Source organism: Diadema setosum, chromosome 4 (genome assembly GCF_964275005.1).
Source record: "Diadema setosum chromosome 4, eeDiaSeto1, whole genome shotgun sequence".
Classification (NCBI taxonomy): domain Eukaryota; kingdom Metazoa; phylum Echinodermata; class Echinoidea; order Diadematoida; family Diadematidae; genus Diadema; species Diadema setosum.
The window spans coordinates 18214900-18226821 of NC_092688.1; the positions used below are offsets into that span (position 1 = coordinate 18214900).

At 38.8% G+C, this 11922-nt stretch overlaps 1 protein-coding gene across 1 annotated transcript in view; it reads right to left on the bottom strand.

Annotated features, from left to right (window-relative positions):
* The window catches only part of LOC140226965 (ribosomal protein S6 kinase-related protein-like), a 123893-nt gene that overhangs the window by 55983 nt on the left and 55988 nt on the right, over positions 1 to 11922 (bottom strand). Inside the window, exon 4 of the mRNA XM_072307402.1 lies at positions 6963 to 7031. Within this exon, the coding sequence (XP_072163503.1) occupies positions 6963 to 7031 (69 nt within the window). The remainder of the gene's footprint in view (positions 1 to 6962; positions 7032 to 11922) is intronic.

Below are 11922 nucleotides of genomic sequence, written 5' to 3' on the forward strand. Positions count from 1 at the left end.
GAGGCTAGAGAAATCTCTGAAGACGATTAGCATGAATATGGAGTGAAGATGAAACCAGAGAAGTACGTACAGCTCGGCAAGATGAGTGGGTCAAACCCGCCTAGCTTGCCACTCAACTTGAATCTCTTGACGTGACGGTTGGATGGATAAGATATTAATGTCAATGATTTCAATAAAGGAATTTTTTTTCTTTTCGTTTTCTTTCACAGGGCAGAAATCTGAAGCTGGAAAATCATTCTCTTTGAATTTCCCTTTCAACCATTGTATTGTTATTTCTTTTCTTTATTTCTTCAGCACCACTAACATTTTAAGCATGTCTTGTCATTATTATGATTATTTTCTTTCTCAGTGTCATCAAACTCAATAGAGACCATACAGTTGCAGTGATGTGAGCATTTTGGCATGGAACAGACTTTAATACTGACAACATCACAAATTGAAAGATGACACACACATTTCACTTCATTATATATATATTTTTTTTAGATTGTTGGTGCAGTCTTCACACATCCTTTTTCTCTGAAGCAAAAAGGACTTCACTTACAAAGAAAGGATATAAACATTAACTGACAGTATCACACCTTTAAATGTGTGTATCCCCACCTCTTTATGGCCGACAAGTACCACCCACTCTTGCCGATAATAATGACTTTGAAGGCACGGCGACACTTCAATCAACTCCGAAAGATGAGCCTGTTAATCAGACCTTGTCGCGGACAGACGGGAACAGCTGTGCGGATTCGCCATCGTCAGAGAAATCTGGCTCTTGTTGACGGGATGTTTGCATGCTCCCGCATGGTTCACAGCAGTGCTCGACTTGCACAAAAGTCATACGCCATAAAATTCAGGGGTCTGTTTTTTATGAAAGTCTTGAGACACTTTTTACTCACAAGGCACACTCATGAGATACTTCATGAAAGGGATTTTACTTCTCTACATAGCTACATATCAGCAATTTTGGCCATTCAAGTGATTTATACAAAGACTTTTATGTGATGATTTCATGAAACAGACCCCAGGACCATCAGAATATTATAAGCCTTACTGAAGATATTTCAAACTTTCTAACAATGACGGAATATCACTTGACCGGTGAAGTCCATCTTGGTTAGATAGTAAAGTAGTCAAACACTCAAATATATTCTTCATAACTTTTTGTTCCCAGGAAATAGACAAGTTTATGATGTCAGTCCTTCCAGCATGAGGTATCTAAAGAATGTATAAGGTGTCCCCCCCCCCCTCCCCAATCACTCCAGTAAGACAACCACCTCTCACTCTGAGTGCCAAACTTGAAGCCAGTAAAGTATGTCACAGGCTTAGAGTATAGCAAGTCAGTGAACTCTGAGTGCTTTGGGGAACACCTGTCCCTCTGATCTCAGCCCAGGGTGGATCCATCTCACGGCCATTGTCATCCAGTTCCCTCCCCCCCCCCCCCCCAGCCACCACTATGCTATCCCTCTCCCCAAAATGGAGTCAAATCAAATCCAATTCCACACCTGTCTGCGGAAGAGCAGCGCAACTCAATTTTCCCGGTCAGCAAACTTCTCGCAGTGATGCTCGATTTCAAACAACAGAGGGGGGAAAAAAAGAATCAAAGAAATTCACCGGTAAGAGTCGGGGAAAGGGGTGAAAAAAAGACAACAGCAAAAAAAGAAAGTCAAATATGGACCATGCCAAGGACGAAACGCAATTACTAAACTGGTACCTACCTACGCGGGACGCACTACTTTCGTCTCATTGGTTTGAGTTGTTTATGGACAAGCAGAAAGAGGGAAGGATTTGTTCTGTCACTAACCACAACAAATAAATTCACCTGCCCGTCTGCTGCAACACACCCCCTGAAAAAAAAAATAAAAAATTTGCAAGAAATGCCTCGTCTTAGCGCTTTTCTGGATGTAAAAGGAGACGGGTCCCGAAACTAGGCCAGTGAACTAGTTAAGGAAATCGGTTTCTTATTTGCAAGCTCTTGAGGGTGTCCCCCAAAATGTGAATGGAATACAGTGTTTTGCATCAGAATGAATTGCATCAAAATTTTATCTTCAACTTGAGTGCACTATCAACTCTGAAGTGTGTTAAAGGCAAAAGTAAAAAGTAGAATACATTCACATCAAATAAAAACTGCACAACAGTGCATTCACAAACTCACAGATTCGATTATTATTATTTTTTTTTTTGGGGGGGGGGGCATTACTTGTTATGTGTAGTGGTACCCTTTTTTTTAATAAGACATCTACCAGAAAATATGAAATAAATGGATATTGAACAAGAACACAAATACAGGACAAATGGACATCACAATTTTTTTCCAACATGCCATCAAAAAGACCAGAAGGCACTGTGATCTAAAATCAAAGATGAGCTTTTCCACTCCTAATATCCCTCTACAAACAACACATGGTAGTAATAATTGAAAGGAGAGGTCCACCCAAGAGGAATACCACCCCTTTAAAACACAGAACACATCAGCATCTGTCGGTGGCGTGTCCCGCCGCCTCCGTGTTACTTGAGACCGGCCAATCGTCTGGAATACCATGCATGACAGAAACACAGTGGTGGTGTCACCATTAAGAATGTAATAACCTCATGCATCATGAGTGAGCTTGGGGGCCCTGGTGTTGTGCTCATACCCCGGCAGCCCAGATTTGAGCGCAGCACGTCTGCTCATAACTGCCTTGCCGCCCATAACATGAGTGCTGCACATAAAAATTGATCGAACATATGCTCCACAAAACTTTTTTTTTTTCCTACCATGCTTACTTACACATGAACAACGGATAAAAAAATCTCAAGGCAATGTTATGCTTCATCTGTTTTTGTTTTTGTTTTCTCAAGGTGACAAGTATCTCAACAAAAGCCACCATATGCTGATATTTTATAGCTAATTACAAAATGATGAAGTAGATTCTCTTCAAACGATTGGTTGAAGAGGACAACACAATGACATGATATGTATTAAGTGATAAAATGATGAGACAAACATGCCTTTTTGCTTCTCAACTTCTCAGCCATTTTGTGTGTGTGTGTGCGTGTGTGTGTTTCCAAAGTCCATTGTATTAAAAAGACAAAACTCTATTTCCACATGTCTACCTTGATAAATGCAGAGTTTCCTACTCATAAATTAAAAAGACAAAACTCTATTTCCACATGTCTACCTTGATAAATGCAGAGTTTCCTACTCATAAAGTAACAAACTTCTTTAAAAATCATATCTGAGTCTAGATATATATACACACACACACACACAAATGTAAAACAGCTCTCATAGCCATCCTGGAATAGTGGAACATTATTACAAGGGTTTTTTTTTTTCTCTCTCTCTCTCTTATGAAACCTAGTTTTGTGAAACTAGTTCATATACTTATCTTACACAACAAGGTTACATTTCTAGGAGCAAAAAGCAGATGAAATGCTAAACCGGGAGCTACCTTGCTGTTTGTATGACAAATGTAATCGTGCCATCGCTTGAGCTATCTAGAGCATTTTTTTTTCTTCATGTTCCTACACCCTGTAAATTCGAATTTTATAAAACTTTTCCAAGAGCCACTGGAATATTGTTCTTGCCTTACATAAACTTTTCCAACATGTGAGCACAATTTTGATCAAAGCAAAGACAGAGTACAGATCTGCCTATATGACAAAGAATACACATACAACTGAAATCTGAAAGTTTTGCATGACAGAGAGGTTGGCTAAGCCCTGAATCACAATAATGCATATACAGTACATTGGGGCACAATCATATCTATATCCAGTGGACATTTATGGGTAACATTTACATAACTTACACTGGGATTTTATGATTTCTGAAGTCCAATAACCACCAAGAACACAGAATAAAAAAACATTAACAGGGATAATATGGTACAGTATACTTCCAATACAAGACATACAAAAGTGCAAAAGACTCTTGATAAAAATCAAGTTTGTCACAAACCATGCCCCTCACATTCAGGAGTTTAAGCATCAGAGGAAATGCTGCAAGTTTACTCACTGTAAAACCAACAATATATTAAGAGAAGAATAAAAAAAGTCAATCATACTGATATCTTGCAATTTATCTTGCCATTATTCCCTTCTTTTCTAGTAGCAAAATAGTCTGCTCATCTCTAAACATTTGATGGATTTCATTTAAAGTTGTGTGCATTTCTAAATATACTATCGTGCCATGCAGCAATTAGCAAGCATTTTGAATGCTTAGCCATTGCTGAATGTGAGAATCCTTTGATTGATGATTGTGGTCACAGATCCTGTAATGGCCTGGAGATATCATACCACAATAAAAAAAAAAAAAAAAAAAATTGTTGTTCTTTAAAGGTCATATATCCCTTTTGCAAATGTCATGAAACTTTGCCTGGTTGAAGAATAGTGTCTCTCAACACCGGGTATGAAATCTTATAGAAATACACCTCGGATTTATTTACTTCTTTTTTAAATACATGAAAAACTAAACCCATGTCACTTGAGAATATGGCCTTTTTTGTACCACAAATAACAGTGTGAATTTGCTTGTTTCATTTGAGGGGAGATTAGATTAATTCACTGGAAATCTATAGTTTTGTTTCTCACCCATCATAAAAAGTTTTCAGTTCTAATATTCTGAAGAATGGTTTGGATTACCCACCTACCTTTACAATTAACCAGTTTATAAAAGGAATCTAGTTTTCAGGATTGCAGTAGGGACACGCAAGAACTTTAACATGATAATTAATCATCTTTCAGGCAAGAGGAATCCTGTTTTCTGTCTTTTCTGGTTTGGAGATTTTTTTTTTCCTGTGAAATGCTGCCATGACGGCATACCCGATTCGTCATTTGTGGAGATTACTGAATGCACACTGAATTACATGCTTCTTTCTATAGCTCTCCCATTATCGATCTTTGAGTTATGGGCTGCAAGTTCTTCTAATGACATTTTACGGATTGCTTGATACGTACGCGCCTGTGAGTGCAAACGACACAACTTTATGGTGCACCAGGGAAGTGTGTAAGTTGTTTTCATTTTTTTTTTCTACAGGTATTATCTAGGATCTTCCAAGATAGGTATCAAGGCAGATGTGCAGTTTAACAGGTAATGAATGACAATCCCTTGTTATCACAATTAGATCAGCCCCCCCCCCCCCCCCACTGTTATTGGCCATTCTCTTTTTATCCTACAATCACTTGATCCTATTGAAGCAAGTAAGGATGAAACTTTTGACAATCTGTCATTGTCATGGACTCATGGGACTTATGCCGGAAGAGGTACTGCCTCTGGGCCTATACACACACAGAAATTATCTATTTGAAGCCGTTCACACACGGCAACACCCACCCCCCCCCCCCCCCCATACTCGACAGCAAGCAAAGCACTACAAATCTCTTCAAAATGCGAAGGGCCTAAATCATATCAGAGCATGAATGATCATGGCACCCTCAACTAGGTTAAGGGGCATGATCATTGCACTGAAAATAAAAAGAATTATTTTTTTTTAAAATCTGGTATTTGAAATCTGTGTTGTCTTTTTTCTACGCCATTCACATGCACTGTACAAAACAGACTGCATTGTAATGCAAATCACATTAGTTTGTGATTTTTTGTGAGCTCAGAACAAGTTCAAAGGAGAAAACTTTTAATCACATAAGTCATAAATGGTAGACTTGGCCACCAGAAAACCTGAAAACTAGTCAGTATGAAACAGAGATGTTCTGATAACAAAAGACAGAATGCCCTGCGATCAATTGAGTTCGCACCTGTCGTATGGAGAGCTCCTCAGTCCCGCGGAAGAGGAGTGGCACAAAGCAATCTCCATTAACGAAGACACGCACACTGTTGGGCATTTCAGTAATGACTCACTGTATGATGGCCGACACGACCAGATTGTGAATGTTCCCCTTTCGGAGACCTCACCAACGACCACCAAATCAGGTCACCACTTCCCCTGCCAGTGTAATTAAAGCTGATGATTTAATGGACGGAATGGGTACTCTACCCTAATGAGATAAACAGCTGGTTGAAAAAGAAAACACACAAAATACACAGACACAAATCCACACACTCTTGCCAACAATCACTTTTGACTTTCGTTTGCTATTTGGTTTGTAACGCCCAGTTTCCACCTGTCATGAAATCTCTCTTCTTTTTCCTTACAGAGATCAAGGCCCGAGATATGATAAATCAGAAATTGTTATGACCATTAAAGTCTCTTATTTTCAGCTCAAGGTAGGGAAGGAAAAGGTCAGGGATTTCAGGACTCTGTATTGTCAGCCTTTTCAGTCAATTACAGTGTCCCAGTTAGATATATCAGTGAGCTTTAGATCTGTGATGCGAATGCTAAGACGACGCTAATTAGGCAAAAAAACTTGTGTTCTGCACATGCGCAAGACAGCCGTTGACATTGTCCAAACCAGTATGCTGCATCGTCTTAGCGTTCATGTCACAGATCTAAAGCATGCTATCACAAGGAAACACCAACATACTTCTTGTATTAAAGGGAACCAACAGGCAGATATTATGGTGCTTTTATTGAATCAATCTTTATTAATCCACTGCCCACAATGGTACATTTGAATACTACGACTAGCCCAGGACTGTTTAAATAGAATTGCCCATCCGCAAATATATGTGCACCATAGCAAATTATGGTATGGTACGGTATGACCAAAAGAAGTCTGTAACCGCACAATATTCTTCTCTGAATGGGACTGCTCAAAAGAGCCTGTTTTGCGAGCATTTTCCGAGGCATCGCTGGGATTCCACAATATATTTCGAACCAGAACAACCTTCCTAATGCACAGCCTTCCAACAATACCCTGCAGTCCCTTTGAGTGTTGGTTAGATAAATAAAGAATATGCAGTTCTTCATCTATTCTAAACCAAACACTACTCACAGTTTGCATGTGTACATTAGGGAAAAAGCAAAACCCTTATTTGAAAAGAAAAAAAAAATGACCGCGTGTATTTCTGCTGCCTGCTTTCATTCTCTTACCTGAATGCTGACTTCTTCCTTACACTGCTTTATTGCCTCGCTCCGGATGACCTCCAGCTTGGACAACACCTGAAGGGTCAAAATGGAATCAAAACTGACCATTAACTTCTTGCTCAAATCTTCATGTATATATATCTTTGTATCTATGATGGTACTGTTTGTGCTATCTTTTTGAAGATGCATTACTTCTAAATGCACTTTGTCACTTGAAGGATGCAAATATGAAGTTGATGTGTCCTTATTCAAATACTTGTGCTAAATAAAGACCTTTAGCAACTAGCATGCATCACAAAACAATAAGACGATTTGTGAGAACATGACATTAAGAATGTCCAGTGCTGAATTATCACAAGTATAAAAAACATTGCTAATACTTTCAAAAAGGTACAATATTGCATGTACTCATGGCAAATTCTGCCACCTCGATGGGTCCAGGGCCCTGTCCCAAATTTTCCTTTTACAATGTTACATCTCTAAAAGAAGCATATTTGCATAGATACTTGCACACAGCTCTGCTATTCACCGCCATTATATTTACTGCGCAACACCCTTCGAAGCCACTTTGATGCCCCTGCATTTGGGGCATTACCTACGATGGCCAGTTGTTTCGTTGGTTTTCTCAAAGATCATAAGCGCTATTCAGCCATCACTGCCTTTAAATGTTTTATCGGATCATCCATAAATATCACACATGTACACTCATGTAATTACTATCAATAATAAGAATGATTACAGTATACAACATGTGACGAAAGCAACAATGAAATGTGAGAAATAAATAAAGGATGAATAAGCAGCAACTACATAAAAAGATAATAATCATAGTTAATCCTTGCATATTCTATCTTATAAAAGTAAATAAAGTTAGTTTTCCTTCTTCTTCTACTTTCAGGCTGCAATAGTCATTAAAAGAGTGCATAACCCTATGCATTGGAAACAGGTGTAAAGTTTGGCAACTCTTTCTCAGTTGTCACTCAGATGTTTTTCTTTCTCTCAGCTTGTGAAAGTTGTTGAGGAAACGTTAGCTACCTGACCTCCTTACATACTAGGCAAGCTGCCACTTTAGGATGAGGGGAAAAGAATAACAGAAGAAAATTAATGCACATTTGTTCAGCTCTACTGAAAGGGGCAGCTTATTTAAGCAGAGAAAACATTTAAAGCAGTCTTGGTGAGGATAAAAAGGGGGAAAGTAGACAAAGCCATGAGCATGATTCAACCAACACAGGGAAAGAAAATAATGAAGTGCCTCCAGAAGAGAAGGGATGTTGATGAAATATTCAACATGTCTCCCGACGAAATGAAACATGTTTGACTCAATCTAAGAGATCAGACAAAATTATGCACAAATTCAAACAAATCAAATAATAAAAAGCTTTAGATAAGCACTGAATTAATCAGTGTTTGGTAGAAGCCATGATAAAAATCATGGGAATTGTCAATCAGTTGCAATAAAAACAACTCCACACTAGAATTTCATGCATTTGAATTAAGAGCTTGTTTTTATTTAAACGCTCACTAGTCATGTGACATGGGTTTTTTCTCAAAGGTTTATCAAATTAGATAGCTCTTTCAAACTTACAATAACATCTAACGCATCACTCCACTGATGTTGTTTTAAAAATGTATTTTTGATAAATATTTATGAACAAGCCGCCTCAGTGTGTCTGACATGATGCATAAATATGGAATGTCCTTGAAACACTTGAATACAACCTATATACATGAAAGTCAGACCTTCCCTTTTTATTTGTCTGCTCAAAACTTTCATTCAAGTGGTCTCCTTTACCTCATGGCTTCATTGAAATTATCTTTTCTTTCTAAAGTAAATTTTCCCTTTTGCTACCAAATAATCTGCAATTAATTCACTTTTGCGGAACAACTCGGTTAGTGAATTTCAAACATTCACACGTCTGAATAAGCACATCATAGAATTTCACTTCATCAAAAACCAAGGAGTGAAACAGACTTCATTATTGTCAATCATTTACATTATGACTAAAGTTGGTGTTCTATTGCTGGTGCCAAATGAACCAAAATATCATTGAGTAGTTAGCGTTTTAAGGTGTTCCATTGCTAAGCTTCAGATCGCGGGAGAAAGACACCTTCACTATGCCAAACCAATACTTCCCCTAATGATGTCAAATTCATTCAAATAAGACTGATCTAGAGGTAATGATGATTTGCTTTTTGAAAAAAGGGTAAACCTTTGAGAAGGAAACAGGACAAATAAAAGTCAATAATACAATGATCTATTCAGTCCACTATCTTACCCAAACCTGGACAAGATCCTGAGAAAGTCACTTGATAATGAACACCATATGGTGAATATATGAATAGCCCCTGTACACATCAATCTTTATTCCTTCTACTTCACAGGTTTACTGCCGGCACTTCCACAAATATCTGCCATTTCTTATTTTTCCTCATTCAAACTGCCATGTCCTTCTTTTACTCACGCTCTAAAAATTCCCCTCTTTCCATTTCAAAGCAAGGCAAAGAGAAGCAAAATCACAAACCCTCAGGGACAAAAGTGCAGATTCGTTTTCGCGGGCTGCTGCCCATTACTTGGTGTGCTTGTTCTCCTACGACAGCCACACGGGGGGTCACAGACCCCCGCACGTTGACAGCTACGCCGCCAGCACGTGACAGCACGCCGCCAGGACGTCGGCCGAGGAATGACGAGGGGAAAATTGCGTCGAACATATTTGGTGGGGCAAGAGCGCTGGCACAGTATTTCACGCCTGACTGCTTCTGGAACACCTTCTGTCATGCCCCCATGGCAAATTGAGTTTGTGTAAATGGGCGCAGATGAGAAGTCAATAATTTCAGCAGGATCGGGTAGAGGGCAGGGAGGGGAGTGGGTGGGGGTGTTTTCACACTCTGATACCCTTTTTCTTGCTGTCTTTAATCCAAAATACAGCCTGACATCTCACTGGCTGTGTTTTCCACATTTTTGTTTTTTACATCACATTCTTCACTAGTTCCTTTATATAGATCTTAGCAATGGACTACAGCTCCTTTTCTTCACTTTCATTCATTCGTCAACAGAATACACGACCAAGAATTTTGAATTCATTTGTCTCTTGTTGACAAAATGCTTGTGACCACAAATTTGAAATTATCGGTACCAAAATATGTCTTTCACCAGCCTCCCCCCCCCAAAAAAAAAAAAAATTATAATAAGGCAGGAGAGGACATTAAACATTGCAAATTCTTCCAAATATATAAGTTGACCTCATTATAAAAGCTGAATTCCCAGCTGAGAATATTTACATGTGTAAGTAGCGGAACAGAAGATGTCAAGCATGCAAGTAAGACCACAGCAGCTTACAGTCTCCTACCACAGAAGCAACAGGCCCAGTGCCTGGATGAACTTCAGGTCATTCACCTCTTGTAGGTGATGCTGGTGCCTGATTTTTTTTTTTCTCCTCCTGATAGGATCACTGCCTTCATACTTGTAGTCTTTGCCTTCTCAGACCCCAATATGAATACATTATGCATTTTGCTTGTATGAATGCATCTATTCAAAATAAGGCTCTAGATTTTAAAGCTTGTTGAATTTGAAGACTGCATGACAAAGACTGTGTATACTATGATTGGTAATACACATAGATACAGGCTCTTTCTCAAGTAAGAGCATACACTAAAGTGTGAATTCCACCTGCATGCAAGTCTGCCACCTGATTTTCCTTAACCTGCTGAGGACCAAGTAATTTTGCTTTAACATGCAATTCACATAGACACCTACCCAACTATACTAGGGGTGAGTCTTCTATGGGTTAAACTTGTTGAATTGTATGAAGATATGACCTCCTTGAATATCTATGAATTATTGTTCTTCTGATGCTATATTAATGTATGTATCTGCCAAATCAGGCCTGAAATTCCTGCACTAATCCTGGTCTGTACATTTTGCTGCCCATTCATGAAAATTTAATGTCAACAAATAATTCATTAAATCTTTTGGATACTAGAGATTTCTCTTCACACATACACCCTAAAACAAATCAGGAAACTGATCAATTAAGCAATGCTTACCAACCCATATCTGTCCTCGTAATTTCTTTTAGATGTCTAAATAACACATGTTTAATTTTTCTACAGTAAAATCTTGCTACAAAAGCATAATTTCAATTAAAGTTTTTAAGAAAAAAATAGAAACAATGTTGTTTATGTCATCAGTGATGGATTTTCAGATTCCAGATTAGTCGATGGTCAAATTTCCGTGTGATAAGTGGCTTTAAACCTTTTTGCACTTTATTCACAAACTGTCACATTACCTAAGTTGCTACCTTCTCGTCTTGGTACAACTGTCATGAAACCAACCATCAAAGAACAGATACCACTCAACAGACTGAATTACCATTTAACTGATGTGGTCTTTGTGATGGGACTATACCATCGTCACACCTGGGTAGCTATTTTGACTATAGAGCACTGTCTGGGAGTGATTAACAGAAAGCTAATGGATGCCGTGGCAAGTTATGGCTAAGTGCTTGGACATATAAAGGGTTCAAACATAACCTTCCCAGCAATGCCGGCCATGTTCAGAGAACCCTTGGACTTAAGAAGGGTAGAAATATCCGTGTGTGGTGTGAATGCCTTCTCCTTACATCTTAGCACACTCTCATTGACTGGTTGGTGTTATCTTACACAGATGTGAACTGAACATGTAACACACACTGTAACAGGAGCAGAAATAGATGACATACTTGTCAATACAGGCCAGCAGCCAGCCATGCATACCTCCGTGTCACGCAGGTAATAAATAGTAGGCTATAAATGGCACATACACTTAACCATGTGATACACTTAGCATCTCTTTCTCCCTCTCTTACTCTCTCCTTCTCCTCTCTACCTGCTAATGACTCTATCTACCTTCTCTCCCCCTCTCTCTCTCTTTTCCCTCTTCTCTCTCTCCTTCTCTTCTTGTCCTCTTGGTCACTATCTCCCTTCTTTC